The sequence below is a fragment of the Diceros bicornis genome, chromosome 1 (assembly GCF_020826845.1).
Source record: "Diceros bicornis minor isolate mBicDic1 chromosome 1, mDicBic1.mat.cur, whole genome shotgun sequence".
Taxonomy (NCBI): domain Eukaryota; kingdom Metazoa; phylum Chordata; class Mammalia; order Perissodactyla; family Rhinocerotidae; genus Diceros; species Diceros bicornis.
Genome location: NC_080740.1, coordinates 9262519 through 9278305, shown reverse-complemented (window position 1 = coordinate 9278305; position 15787 = coordinate 9262519). Strand labels below are relative to the sequence as shown.

The following is a 15787-nucleotide window of genomic DNA, read 5'->3' as shown; positions in this document are numbered from 1 at the left end:
GCACATGTCACCCTAAACAGGCAGGGAGGGACCGCTATTATGAGTCAACAACACTGTAAGGTCCAATAGTGGGGAGATCGCACACTTGCTACACTGGTTAATAGAAAGGTCCAAAATGAATAAGCTCGATTCCGTGTATTTGGTAGGAGCGGAATCTTGGTTCCATAATTAAACCTAAAAAGTAATAATTGCCAGATAGTTGAAAATCCCAAAATTCAACAGGAAAAATTGTAATTTATAGCAAGTATTCATTAAATGTTTATTACTTGAATGAATGACAAATAATTTCATCCAACAATGGTTAAGTTGCTTAAAACTAGGACAATATTTAACTTTTCAAATTTCATATGATCTTATTCTTTCTGTGCTCTATTTCTAAAAGCTTGATAATTCTTTCTATTTCTTACCAAAAATTCTTATGCTCATAGTGAATAAACTGGTGCCATTATAAAATTATTTTAGTTAAAATTAAAAGGTATATTCCTGCCAGACATTTCACCCAGTTGCAGATTATCTAAACTGAAACAAATAAAAATATGAATTAAATTTTTATATCATTCTTTAAAAGTTTATTAACTGTATTTTACCACTTTAGGCTTTATTTAGATGTTTTTGATTTTATGTGCAGCTTACCGTCCATGAAATTTTCTAATTACATAAGAGAAGTCTCAGTATTCAAAAGCGTTCATACTTTTAAAAGTCAGGATGACAAGAACCTGAAACAGGCTTTCTACACACAAGTCTCTCTGTTTCCAACAGGCATTACCAGGGTCACGGTTTACGCTCACATCACACAAAGATGGGTCGTTACTGGAGAGTTTTGTACAGCTGATATTTTTAATTCTCTATTTTTGTTAAAAAATGTAGTCTTCATTTTAATCAGGAAGAGAAGTCTGTAATTTCTTCTGTTTCAAACTCGTCTGTCCACTTTTCCAGGGCTTCTGCATCATTTATCGTCCATAACTTCGCAAAACACTTTAGCCTTTTCCTGGAAAGAAAATAAAGTGCTATTTATTTTATAAATGAAATTGTTGGGAGATAAAACATCTCATCGAAAGCTATGAAGAGTCTATGACATTAGAATACAAGGCAGGGCTCTGCAGTTAGGAAGTAGATCAGCACCAGCCTTCTGGAGAAAGGAGTGTAATCAAGCGAGCGCTGATCAGCATTCCTGCCTCCTGGGTGGGAAAGCCCAGCCTCCTCCCTCTTCTAACTCAGCCAGAGGCTGCGTGCGCTCAGAGGACGAAAAGTAAAATGGATTTAATAAAACAAAGCTAGCTAATGAAAGAGTAAAATGCCAACACAATATATACTTTTCTGCAGAAGAGCAACCCAGTGAAGTGTTCAAGGTCTGGAGCGGGAGTACTGGAGTTCCAAGTACTGTTCCACCTCCTACCAGCTATGTGACCCCAGGTTCCTGGTTGAGTTCCTACCCTTGCTTGGCCTTATTTTCCCCAATTATACCATGGGGATAACAACAATACCTATCTCAAAAGGCTGTCATAAGGATTGAGTTAATGTATGTAAAGCAATAAGAATAGTAGCTGGCACAGTGTCTAGGCCTCTGCAAATGACTGCCCAGACTTGTTTCTGGGTGCAGTAAGCATTCAATAAATATTAGCTATTATAACAAACACACGTGAACGCACAAGATTTGGTTTGGTTTCTTTGACCTGGCCAACGGCACTGACGTATAAGCACTTTTAGTGACAAGTAAAGTGTCCTGATTAATCATCAGAATCCACCCCAATGCAATCTCTTCCTACAATTCTCTGTCTTATCAAGTTAACTTTCTAGATTTCAAAATGTCACATACTAGTTGGAAGAGTTAAAATATTTATAAATAATCTGTGAATTTTATTGCTCATGCTCCATAGGCTATAAAGCAGCAACAAGTACACACTGTTGTATTTTATTGCCATCTTGCATATACCTCTTTTGAGGTAAAGTTTTATTCTTATATCTTTAGGGAAAAAGAAAAATAATAAGACAACAAAAGAGGAATTAAATTTGTCTTTGGACTTTGCAAAGAACTAAGAGCTAAGCTTATTTTTAAGCTCTCACAGATGATTATACTTTTCTCTGTGGAAAAATTTTATATTAATCTACTTTGTAACAAATAATTAGAAATAGGCTGTCACTGATTACATCATTTGCTTCTAATACGGCACTGCAGAAATGATCCAGAAGAAAATGTCAACAGAGGAAGCTACATTCCACCACTTTGGACCTGGCCAACCACCACTCACCTCTGCAAGGTGTGAAGCGCAAGGCAGAAGCTCAGGAGGAAGGAAGATGAGAAAGATAAGAGGATTGCACAACTGTACTTCAGTATACAAGCTGGCAATTGTTTCTTTAACTAATATTTGTTGTTATTGTTAGTGTTGAGTGGATTTCGACTCCTAGCAATCCTGAGTACTGCAGAGGGGAACCCTGCCTGGTCTTTCTGCGCCAACCTCTCCCCTTCCGCAGTCTATCAGACAATGCTCCGCTGCTATTCATAGGGTTTTCATGGCCAATTTTTTTCAAAAGTGGGTGGCCAGGTCCTTCTTCCCAGTCTGTCTTATTCTGGAAGCTCCACTGAAACCTGTCCCTAATAGGTAACCCTGCTGGTACTTGAAACACCAGTGGCAGAGCTTTCAGCACCACAGCAACATGCGGCCGCCACAGCATACAACCGACAGGCAGGTGGTGTGGTTCCCCGACCAGAAACGAACCCAGGTCGAGGCAGTGAGAGTGCCAAATCTTAGCCACTACACCACCAGGGCTGGCTTTAACTAATACTAGGTATTAATATTTCAATATTTAAACTTGCTAATGATTTCCAGAACTAAAAAATATTCTTATAGTATGGTGGCCAGCCAAGATTTTCTATCCGACTGATAATCTGTTCACTCATGGTCATATGGTTATTGACCAGGGCAGTGATGTCCTGCTCCTGGCAGATCAGACTCTCCAGGTAGGGCAGGGGCAGGACAGGCGGCAGATGAGGAGCTTCTGTTGTTTTATAATATAATCTTATATTTGAGAAACAAAAGGCTGTAATTTATTATTTATTAATATGATATTTTCCTAGGAATATCTTCCTTCCAAAGCATATCTCAGGTTTATCTTAAGATTCATTTATATACTGACTACCTCCTGGCTGGATATCAAGGGTGAAAGGTAGAATGCATTCACGTAAGCATCCCAGGCAACAGAGAGAAGTCAGTTTAGAATGAAAAACTTGTCACGAACAAATCCACAAAATAAGTGACACGTGGACACCAACTACAATTACCTGGTTACATAATGACATTCTTTTCATTCATGTCCCGACAGAATTCTTAATTTCCCAATGCAACCACTGCATATCTGAATGCAATACATGAATCAAAGAAGTACTCTAAAGCTTTGATATATTGAGGTTTCTTTTAGTAATTTTTTGTATAAATGAATGTTTTAAGCAACTAATGTGTTGGCACATATTAAGGAGTTAACTCTTTAGAAAAATGATTGAAAAACCAATTTAGCAACTTAATAGATAAGGATCTGACTAGAGAAGACAGGCTGAATTCACATGAGCTTTGGGACTAGTTATTTCATTTTATAGTAAATAAACGTTTCAGAATATTTGAAGAGGTGCTTAAAGATAGATCTGATGTTCATTTACAGGACAAGCCTCTTCCTTGGACAACATGGAAGGTTTCATTATAAATAAAAAAATGCAGCACAATCATTCTGACCTTTTCATATTGACTAATCCTTCCAGTTCTTTGGACTTGCTAGCTGCTTTCTTTAAAATTTCTCCAGGAACATCTGCTAGTTTAGCCACATTTAGTCCATAACTCCTTGCTGCAATTCCTCTGGTTATTTGATAAAGAAAAGTGACAAAATCAGGGACTTCTTCGCCTACAAAATAAGTTAAAAAAAATAGGATATAAAGAAAACCATGCCTGAAAACTGAAAAAAATTAGAGGATTAAAGAAGACATATAAGTTCTTATAACTTTATTAAAATTTACAATCTGAAAAAGAAACCTATTGTTCCTAATCACCTGTTAGCTCCTTTTATCAATTTTATATATCTAGAAAAAGGGTAAATACTATTTTGAAAATGCTTTTGCATTTAGGATCTTTTAGCTCACTTAAAATGGTTTTTAACAATAATTCATTGTTAGCTAAGAAGTATTTAGCTTTATGCTGCCTGCTGAAAAATGTGAACTGAACTTCTATATCAAAAAGAGTGATTCTGATACACGGTACAATATAATTTCTCCTTTAAAAACAGATTAAAAACAAAAAGTCTTATTCCAGTGAAAGAACAGCCAAACAGTCTTGTACGTAATACACTCTGTAAAGTAACATATATAAAAGATGTTTCTAAGAGTGCTAGAAATAAAACAACAAAAACAGATAAGGAAATATTACATGTTGCACAGTTTAAATAACAAGATTGAGAAATTCTGGTTTATAAAATACCCTAGTTACCTAAGAGTTATACATATTGAAGTGGATGCTGCACTATTACCCATTTCCACTCAGGACTGAAGGGTTTATTGCCCCAACTGTCAGGAAGGTTGTTAGCCACAACCCTCAGCTGTACGCTCTCTCTGGGAACTGCCTCAGCTGAAGAGAGCTGCTTCACCAGGGGTCACAGTGACTTGGACAGCCTGCATGCAGTGACTGGTTGCTATGCGGGTTGGCAGGCAGCCTCTAAGATGTCCACCAAAGATCCCAGCCTCCTGGTGTTCATGCCCTTCCGTCATTCCTTCTCCTTGAGTGTGGGCTGGACCCAGTGACTTGCTTCTAATAAACAGAATGTGGCAAAAATGATGGGATGTCACTTCTGAGATTGGATTACAAAAGACTGTGGCCTCTGTCTTGAGCACTCTCTCGCTTGTTCTGAGGGAAGCCAGTTGCCATGTTGCAGGCTGCCTTATGGAGAGGCCCACATGGAAAGAAACTAATGTCTCTGGCCAACAGTTAGTGAGGGCCTGGAGGCCTGCCAACAGCCACGTGAGCGAGCTTGAAAGCAGATATTCTGAGGCCTGCCAACAGCCATGTGAATGGGCTGGGAAGTGGACTGACCCGGTCAAGCCCTGAAGTGACTGCTGCCTCGGCCAACACCTTGATTAGAACCTTGTGAGAGACTGTGAGGTAGAGGTTTCAGCTCCAGAGGTGTTCAGTAGAGGAAGCCCCGAATTCCTGACCCACAGAAATTATGAGATAATAGTTTGTTGTTTTAAGCTGCTATGTTTTGGAGTAATTTGTTATGTAACAAGAGGTTCCTGTCTCCCTCACCCTGAACTGAGCTAACTCTGAAGGACCATCCCAGCTCAGAGCTCCCTGCAGGGCTGGCTGAAGCCTTATGACTGCAACACAGCCCAGCCCTGCCCTCAGGTGTTGATCATGAAAGCAATCCCCAACAAACTTGGCACGCAAATCTCAGAATCAGCTACCTGGGGAACCCAGTCTTCCACATATATACATACACATGGATTAAAAACTTGTAAAGAATTAGGATAGAATGAAGTACAATAACACAAAGACAATTCTGCATAGAGTTTAATCTTTGATAAATCTAAAGCACCTAAGGATTATGCAGCTTTTATTATGAAATTCTATATAACTGCACTGTGTTCCAAAAATGTCCAAGATGAACCAGATTACAATTTCTGAGACCATAGTATACTTATTTTAAGTTTATCAGGGGCTGTTCTCATACATTATTTCACTTGATAAATGTGTATGCTTCATTCTTTTATCAGCTAAAAACTAAAGGCAAAAGACTGAACACAACAGAGAAAAAGGATGACGGAATTTTCTGTAACCTTCTCTAAGAATTCAGCAACAGACAAATAATACCTTCCTAAGGGTGAGTGCTGGAAGTGGGAGGTGAAAAGAATGCTGACACTCTCAGGAATACACAGACTAAAACTGACGCTACAAAGACCTAAGAATACCTTTTTCCTCCAAATAAAACCTTAGGAGCACAAAGAACAGGTGAGGAAGTGGGTGGGAAGAGACTGGGAAAGAAGCAAGTAGAAACCAGTGCCTGCTAACCTGGGTAATTAACCTGGATAATTTTTTGTTAGTCTTTGATGCTCAGAAGACTAAAAGTGAAGTGAACAGTAGAAGGCAATCTAAAAAGCAAACTCTTCTCATCCTTAAGACAGAAAAATAGTCTTTATCACTTCAACTGGCTTAGTCCTAACTGATGTCCCTACCTCCACCCTCTCCTTTATAATCTAGCCTCCATGCTGGTCTTTCTAAAAAAAAAAAGATTCACTCATCTGTTTGTCCATTCATTATCCATCTATCCATCCATGCACCCCATCCATCCTCTTCTGAAAGCCCACCAAATGCCACAAAAACTTCTTACTTAACAATTGCTTTGCTGTTAGCTTTTTTTTGTTTCATATATATATATACACACATACACACATATATATACTATATATTATATATAATATGTGGTATATATACATATATAGCTATAAATTGCTTTTTATATATAATATAGCTATAAAATATAGCGAAATTATATATTATATTGCTCTGAATAACTCTAACATACCTCAGTATAACAGGTACTGAATTTGTCACCACATACGGGTCTCCACTTTAGTACTAATTATGGTAGTTTTCATGCCTTCAAGGTAAATAATGTGACCACTCTTCCATAATCACTGGAGGGAGCTCTTTTTATAGTTATTTTCTACCTCAAGACTGTCCTTCATCCCTCTTGGAGAGGAGAGGGGAGAGAGTGCATGTGTATGATGGAGAGGGGACAGGGGACAGAAGAGAAGGGATAGGATACAGGGGAGAGGGGATGGGGAGAAGAGAGTGTGTGTAATGGAAACTTGGAGGCAGAGAGAGCCAGGTGGGAAAGAACATGGTAAAAACAACTCATTTCTTTACAGCCTCACAATAAAAATTCTTGGTGAGGACTTTACTTACAAGCTATGACCATTTCTTAAATGAATATTATTGAAAAGTTTATCTGACACTGCTTAGAGTCAGTGAAAGTAAGAATTCATGTGTCTGCTTGTTACAGGGGAACTTAGCAAAATTTGTCTTAAAGCCAAACTTCTCTAGGCAGTTATTAAAGAGATGTGTCCTGATCAAATAGTTTTTAAAGTCACTTTTAGCATAGAGTCATAAAATTTTAGAGGTGACTTGTCCAAGATTTTATAGACTGGAATAGACTAAAACACGGTTTCTTACTGCCGGTCCATTGCTTTATCTCCCACACCACAGGAAACAGATAAGCATAGTATCTTAGAAGCCACCCAAAAGGCCTTTGGGGCATTTTACTGATGACCTATGTAATGGCCTCTAATGGAGACAGAAGAGGAATTAGGTTAGAGGTAATGGATGAAGCATAGGTACAGCTAGGAATAATATTGGAAATGAGCAGGCAATGGAGCAATGCTTCAAAATTCTGAGTGAACATTATTTTCAAACTAAAATTCTAACCCTAGCTAAATTATACATCAAGTATGAAGGTATAATGGAGACATTTTCATTTGTGCAAAATCTTAAAAATTTTACCTCCTTTAGTTGATATTATTAGTAGCCTAACAAAAATCTATTCCAACCCTAAGAAAACCCTGTGTTATAAAGAATTAACTCCCTGACCATTTAACTCAGGGGATAATGTCCTCATATCCAGCTCTAAAAGTTGATCCTGATTAGGATCAACTAGGCTGATGAAAGTCATCCCTGACTTTCTCACTTCTAGGAACTGGAAAATAAGCATGTGATGCAATTCTGAAAATGAGATGAAACAATGATGAGATGCTAGTGGGCATCTGAGAAAAGTTCCCTTGCTCCTAAGAAAGAGTCACAGGAAATGCTGGTCCCTTTTCTTCCTTTGGACAAGGTCAGTTCTGGATGTGATGCCAGAAAGAGCTGCAGGCACCTTGCCACTAGCCTGATGATGAAGCCAGCAGGGCAGGAAGACAGAGCCTGGAGAATTGCAAAGAGAAGCTGCAGTCTACCCTTCCTCTGAGGTTCCTGTAATGTGAGATTATATACATCCTTGTTGTTTGAGCCAGTGTGAGTTCAAGCGTTCTGTTGCTTGCAATCAAATGCACAGAAGAGAGGGTAAGAGAAGTCCTAGGATGATGGTAAAGGCAGGTCTCAGGACAACAGCTGGGCAGCAGGCCTAAGAAGCAACCAGTCCAGGTGAGCAGGAGGACAAAGGGCTCCAGGAGGAACGACCCCAGTGAGGAAAGGTGGAACCAACAGTTTGATCATGTGGAAAAACGTCTAGAGAGGCATTTTACAAAGCTTTTGAAGGATATAGGGAGATTCAGCTATAGATTCAAATAAAACAATGAAATGAAAAAAACAAGGTAATCATTACCTTCAAGAAAACAAAAAAAAAAGTTGTAGAAGAAAGGAAATGTACTTGTCTCCATACTTGGCTCATGAGTGAGCAATACTTACTGGCAATAATAGTGAAAACAATAAACACGAATGAAACAGAGAAAATGCGCAACAACTATACTGGGAGGACAGAGGGAGGGAAGGCTGAAGACCTTCATCTAACACAATGAGAAGTCAATCAATAATGTGTCAAGCTGATGAAACAAGAGATAAAAAATAAGCATATTATTTAGAAATATGGAAGAAATGGATGAAAGAGTTGAAAACAGTTGCCTTGGGACTGGGATGGGGAAGGGGCATGGAGTGAAGGGAAAGAAGCTGGGGATAGCTGACTATTAGCATCATTTAACGTTTTAAATTATGTTCATGAGTAAAAATTTAAATCAATAAAATAAAGTGCCCAAACACTTAAGATGTATGGCTCTGGGTTAGTAGTCAGCTCACATCAAATGCCTATCACGACCCTTCCCCGTTGGTCAACTCAATTTTGTTTATCTCGTGGGGTTTAAGCTTATAAGCTCCTCCTGTCACTTTGGATGCAGATTAATAGACATGAAACTGCTTCCAGGAAAGAATTTATGATGTATTTTTCAAGACTGCATGGTGGTGAAAGGCAAGAATTGCCTAATGTTACCTTTATCTTAGGTCCAATGCTTTGTTTTATTTGGGCCAATTGCCTGATTTCTTTTTCAGGTCCATCCTTATTACTTTTCCAAAATAAAATTTGGACTCTGGAGTGTCTTGGATATTGGATTTTCCATTGTAGCACACCAAGTGTGTAAACCATCACTGGCCCACAGGCTGGTAGCTTAAAAAAAATTACTACTGAACAGGAAAAAATTATGCTAAAATCTACTACATTACCTACAGCAACTGAACTTATTTCTATTGGCTTATGGTGTTCTTTTTCATGAAACGTCTCATTTCTGTGACACTAGTGCACTAGTGCAAGTGGAAAGGCTAGGAAAAATACTGTAGATCCCACATAGCAGTTCTAGCAGAGGAGGAGAGAAGAGACTTGCAAGCAGAGGACATGGATTTTAGGCTCAGTTCAGCCCTGACCCAGGTGGCCGATACCGGCAAGCCACTTGACCTGTCTGAGATTCAGTTTCACGTCCAATTAAGAGAAAACATGTCCAGTATAGCATATGGCTCTTAGTAAGTAATTAACGTTAAATGATATTTTGGGAAACATACTGGGCATTTTAAAGATGACTAACAATACTCTGCACTTGATTGTTAGGGCATCTTTCCTGAGATGAATCTAAGAGGAAAACCTAAACATCTCCCAACCCCTCTCTTCTTGTAGAAAGATGAGATACGGAATACCAGAAAAGGACTCAGAGATGGCAAGAATAAATGCAAATTTTATTTGACCCAAAGTTTAGAGAAAATTAATTTGGACAAATGTTATTCACAATCAACATTCACAGCTTTTATGATTAATAAGCAATAAATTCATGTTCCTACAAACTTCGAGTTATCAAACCTTCTAGTTTTACCTACTGCAGGAATATTTCCTACCTGGATCTGGTTTGCTTTCATCCTCGTTGACCAAGAATCCCATGTGGTAATTCCCCACCTGCTGTGAATAACTTCTTTCTAATTCACAAACTGGCGGATAATGGGTGACAAACAGGGTTAAGCATTTCACCTAAAGCAATAAGACATATAAACGTTATTTTATTTTTAAATTTTATTTTAATTAAAACTTTCCAAAACTTTTTTGAAATTAAAAATTTCAAACCTTCAAAAAAGTTGCAAGAAAAGTACAATGAACATCCATACACTCTTTATCTAGACAGCCAGTTGTTAATATTTTACCATATTTCCCCTTCTTTTCTCCCTCCCCCACTTTACACACACACACAACATTTTCTCCTGAACCATTTGAGAATTAATTGTAGTCATGACACTCCATCCCTAAATACTTAAGATTTTATCTTCTAAGAACAAAAACAGTCTCCTACACCATCAGAATAAAATTATTATACTCAAGACATTCAACATTGATATATCACTATTATTTAACATACAGCCTATAAATTTCCCTAAATTGTCCCATTAACGTTATGTTTTTTATATTTTTTAAAAAAAATCAAGGATCATGCAGTGCACTTAGTCATGTCTCTTTAGTTTCCATTAATCTAGAAGAGTTCCCTAGCCTTTTCTTTTTTGTCTTTTATGACATCAACATTTTTGAAGTATCCAGGAGAGCTGCTCTGCAGGATGTCCCCCAATTTGGATTTGGCTGAATTTCCTCCTGATTAGATTCAGATTAAACCTTATTGCCAGGAATATTACATACATATGTAGGTGACAGACCCTTTTCAGTACATCATATCAGAAGGCACATGATGTCAATTTGACCCATTATTGGAATGCTAAATTTGACTATTTGATTAAGTGGGTGCCCAGAAGATTTATTCCCGGTCCTGACACCTCTCTCCTTGGTAATTAATAAACAACTTGTAGGGTGATACTTTGAGACTGTGTAAATATCCTTTTCTTCAACAACCTTTCAATTCCAAAAGTTTTACCATCTATTGACCATCATTGCCTGAATCAGTTATTATTATGGTGGTTAGTAAATACTGATTTTTTAAAAAAACATCCTCTCTATGTTTACTAGTCGGCATTCTATAAAATAGAGCTTTCCCTTGTCCCCACCTTACCCCATCATTTTAAAATTTATTTTTGTTTTTTAGTAACAGTATAGACTCATGGATTCTTTTTCTTTTTTTTTTGTGAGGAAGATCGGCCCTCAGCTAACATCTGCCAATCCTTCTCTTTTTTTTTGCTGAGGAAGACTGGCCCTGAGCTAACATCCATGCCCATCTTCCTCTACTTTATATGGGATGCCGCCACAGCATGGCGTGACAAGCGGTGCGTCGGTGTGCACCCGGAATCCGAACCGGCAAACCCCGGGCTGCCGCAGCAGACGCCCACACTTAACTGCTTGCGCCACCGGGCCAGCCCCCATGGATTCTTTAATAAGCATCATGTTAAAGCACATACTACTAAGTATTCTATAAGTCGCTATCTCGAGGGAAGTGAACACCAAATGTTGGTCTAAAAATTACCTGAAGAGGGTAATTAGATCAAAGAACTCCAGTTTTGATTCATCTGCCATTCACCATATTAAAAATCACAACATGTGCCCTCTCTCTTATAAAAATTCCAAATAAACCTATTAAGGCAGGGTTTCTTTGACAAGCTGCCCTAAACATCTGCCCTGAAGGATCTTGGGACCAGCTGTCTTCACAGTGTCCTTCCCTGAGCTGAGGGGCATTTCTAGCCAGAAGACCTAAGGGACTGGGTTACAACACTGCTCTCCTCAAGGCCATTTTCAGCTTGCAGCAACAACACACAGCCTCCCCCATTTCTCCTCTCTGATTTCTCTTCCCCATCCCAGCAATCAAAAGACACCATGAAAATAAACATTTTCCTCCATAAAAAGGTTAGGGACTCTTGGTCTTGAAGAATCCTCTTCAATGACTTACCTCTAAAGTAAATTTTATCTAAAAATAATACTTTCTTCATTAACATTAAAAAAATCCAAAACTGCTATAGAAGCAATGAAAATAGAAGTGACAGATTCAATTCTGTCATAATTTGTTCCTGAAGGTTCTTAAATGAATCTCTGAAATATTGCCAAACTGCTTCTGGTAGCCAGCCTCCAACATGGACCCAAAGATCTTCACTTCCCAGTGTCCATGCTCTTGAGTAGCCTCTTCCCACACTCAATCAGGGCTGGCCCTGTGTGGCCAACAGAATATGATGGCAGTGACAGTGTGTGGCTGGCTTCTGAGAGGAGGTCATAAAACACACTGCTGCTTCTAATTGGCCTCTTGGATTTCTTCCTCGGGGGAAGCCAGACACCACTCTGTAAGGATACTCAAGCAGCCCTGTGGAGACCCACAGGGAAAGGAACTGAGGGCCCTGGCCAACCACCCACGCCAACTTGCCAGCCATGTGAGTGAGCCACATCGGATGAGGATCCCTCAGCCCCAGTCAAGCCTTTGGACGACTGCAATTCTGGCTGACAACTTGACTGCAACCTTGGGACAGATCTTGAGCCAAAACCACCCAGCTAAGCTGCTCCCAAATTCCTCACCTCCAGACACTGTGAGAGGTAATAAATGATTTTTGTTGTTTTAAACCACTAAGTTTTGGGGTGATTTGTTATGCAGTCATAGTAACTGACGCATTGCTATAGAGTAGACAGAACGAAATCAAACTCAAAGGTGGCCAATTCAATTCTGTCATAATTTGTTCCTGAAGGCTCTTAAACTAATGTTTACAATGTGTTTTCGAGGCAGCGATAGGACTTCATCGAACCTGTGATATGTAGTTTCTACAGTGATTAACCAAAAGTTCCTAAGATATCTTTTAGCGAATAATTTATTTTTAAAGAAAAATCAAATTTATTTCAAAGTAGCAAACATGTCATTATTAACTATGTAATCCGTTTAAACAAAAAACTGAGGGCCACAAAGTTTTAAAGAAAAAGGGATTTTATTTTTGCATGATGCTTTTTCAAAGAAATATAAGTAAAAAATATGCTTTTATTGGCTATTTAAGGAAGAAAGGAAGAAATGAAAATGAGATGGGAGGAAAATGGGAAAAGGAAGACATGAAAGAAATGAGAATGGGAGGAAGACACAGAGACAAAGAAAAGAGTAAAACGTGGAGAACAAAACAGAAAAAGAAAAACCGAAGAAGGAAGGTTCAGGGGCAGGTGCTGAGAAGGAGAGAGAGAAAAGAAGAGACCAAATTGAACAAAGACAGAAAGAGTAAATAAAGGGGAGACTTTAAGGGAGATGACAGGGATGGAAAGTTTGACCCAAACAAAATTTCACATTGAGATGTTTATAAATGCACTCTGAAAAGAGAGATCTGCACTGAAGGAGTGATGTTACTGAAACAGAGAGAAACAAAGAGATCAGATCAGAGACGTTATACTGTCATCTTGTAGGATATTGCTGAAAAAAGTATTTCACAGGGCAAATATGGCACTATCTCCTTTTTGTTCTTTTCTCAAGGATTGGTTTGTAGGTGGACGGTCCCTGCTCTTGATTTAGAGTTTGCCAAGGACAATAAAACACATTCTGCATGGAAATACTGCCAGAGAGGCCTTTCTCCTACTGACCAGACCTGGTTTATTTTGCCTCAGCAAAAGGAAGACACATCAAAGAATTACAGACATTATTTAGGACCAATCTATCTGAGTTCAAGGTATAGCACTGGCATGATCAATTGCAGGAATAGGATCAACTATAACAATTAAAGACAATTTTGAGTATTTAGGAGCTGAGGTCAGGAAAACAGTTTGTATAGTATGTACCACTCATGTCCACAAAGGTATGCAAGGTACTTACATCTCTAATAAAATGCTCAAGTGTAGCATAAGCAATGGCGATTCCATCATGTGTGCTCGTCCCTCTTCCCAATTCATCCAAGATAACCAGGGACTGTGACGTTGCTTTTCTTATTATTTCTGCTGTGTCAGTCAGTTCTTCCATAAATGTACTCCGCCCTTTATATATATTATCTGCAGCACCCATCCTACAAATAAGATGAAGACACCTTGATTTCCCTCTTAACTTCATTATTAGGAAGCCAGGCATTATTTTATAAACAATAAATATAAAAGATCCCTAAGGGTCTATACACTTTGAGCCAATAACAGCTGAAATTATATTAAATAAAATAAAACATATGTTGGATATAAAGAGTGCCTAACATCAAATTTCACCCTGTAGAAACATTCTGGATAGAATCTGAGGTACTGGACAGAGCTCTCAAAAAGTTCAGAAATCTCTGTCTTTTTCTGACCAATCATTTCAAACCAAAGTTTTGGTACTCACAGGGGAAAATAACACTTCTCTGCATCGCTGGTTTTAAAATCCACAAATACTAGGACATTGTACAATTAAAAGCTTTTCCCACTGTTTCCTTAATAAGATTCCACACTGTTATTTCGAATTAGAGTACCATGTTGAAAAAACTCATTTATATAAGATAAAACATTTTACTAGAACTACATTTACAGAGGTTTAATAACCTCAGACAATTAATACAGGTTTCTAAAGTGGACTTTATGGAACATAGTTCTTAGAAATTGCAAGAAACGGGTCCAAGAGATGTAAGGGTTTCGTCCCTGTAAGACTTCTTAGAGGTTTTCCTATTCTGCTGCACATGGTGCATTTCCTAGAGAGGGATCTAGTACACAGCACTTCTCTGACTCGTCTAACCATGGACCCCTAAAACTTCTCCGGGAGCACCTTGTGATGATGATGGTCTACAGAACACATTTGGGAAAACACCTATTTAGTACAAAAGGGACCTGGAAAAAAAAAAGATAATACTCACTCAAGGTCATGCAGTTAATAGCAAAACCTAGAATTCAGGTTTTCGCCCTGCTATCTAGCTTTGTAAATTCTGGTAACTATTTTCTCAGCAAAATATGTTCACCAGTTTAGTTTTGCTGCAACAGTTCACATGTGACCTACAGCAGCATAATGGACCTTTTACCTCCAGAGAAACTCATGTTGAAATCGAGCGTTACCCTCCCTGTGGCTGGAGCCCTGGACTGGGCAGGGGAGATGGAGCGTAATGTTTTCCCCACAGACTGTGGAGCCCTAGGAGAACCACTCCAGTCATCAATGGCATTCAGAAACTGTAATGAACTACGTCTACGAAAAGCTGATATGGTTTTACTCAAAATGCTGTCTATTTTATCCATTTGAAAATCAATAACTACAAAACATAATTTCTGAAATGTTGCTAACTTACGAGCATTCTGGTTACTTTTTTAAAGTTCAAATACTATTTACCTCGATTTTCAATGTTTGCTTTGCTAATATTTCCCCTACCACAAAGCAAGAAGATTCAACTTTCCTACCTCTGCAACCACTCTGAATTCTTCAGACTCATGAAGTCTGACCCCAGTTAACACTGTTGGCTTCTAGTCCTGACACGTTGTGAGCTGACAAGAAGAACAAATCTTTGGCTGATAACAAAATACCCTGATACGGCAAATATTTTGGGGGTCTTTGATTCTCAAGAATTAGAATAACATAAGCTCTTTTTTTTTTAATTTTTATTTATTTATTTATCTTTTTACCCCAAAGCCCCAGTAGATAGTTGTATGTCATAGCTGCACATCCTTCTAGTTGCTGTATGTGGGACGCGGCCTCAGCATGGCCGGAGAAGCAGTGCATCGGTGCGCGCCCGGGATCCAAACCCCGGCCGCCAGCAGCGGAGTGCACACACTTAACCGCTAAGCCATGGGGCCGGCCCAAGAATAACACAAGCTCTTAATGGATAAGATCTTAATGCAATAGTTTATGTATTATACTTAAGTGTTTTCTAGAAACACTACGGGAATAGAGTGCTCTCACTGGGAA

The 15787-nt window shown here is 38.7% G+C and overlaps 1 protein-coding gene across 3 annotated transcripts in view; it reads right to left on the bottom strand.

Annotated features, from left to right (window-relative positions):
• Positions 1–240: 240 nt before the first annotated feature.
• The window catches only part of MSH3 (mutS homolog 3), a 176915-nt gene continuing 161368 nt past the window's right edge, over positions 241–15787 (bottom strand). For all 3 annotated transcript variants that reach the window (XM_058523611.1, XM_058523690.1, XM_058523772.1), the window contains exons 21-24: positions 13757–13943; positions 9900–10029; positions 3726–3891; positions 241–988 (exon numbers count right to left, since the gene is read on the bottom strand). In XM_058523611.1, coding sequence (XP_058379594.1) covers positions 880–988; positions 3726–3891; positions 9900–10029; positions 13757–13943 — 592 coding nt within the window. In that variant the 3' untranslated portion in view covers positions 241–879. The remainder of the gene's footprint in view (positions 989–3725; positions 3892–9899; positions 10030–13756; positions 13944–15787) is intronic.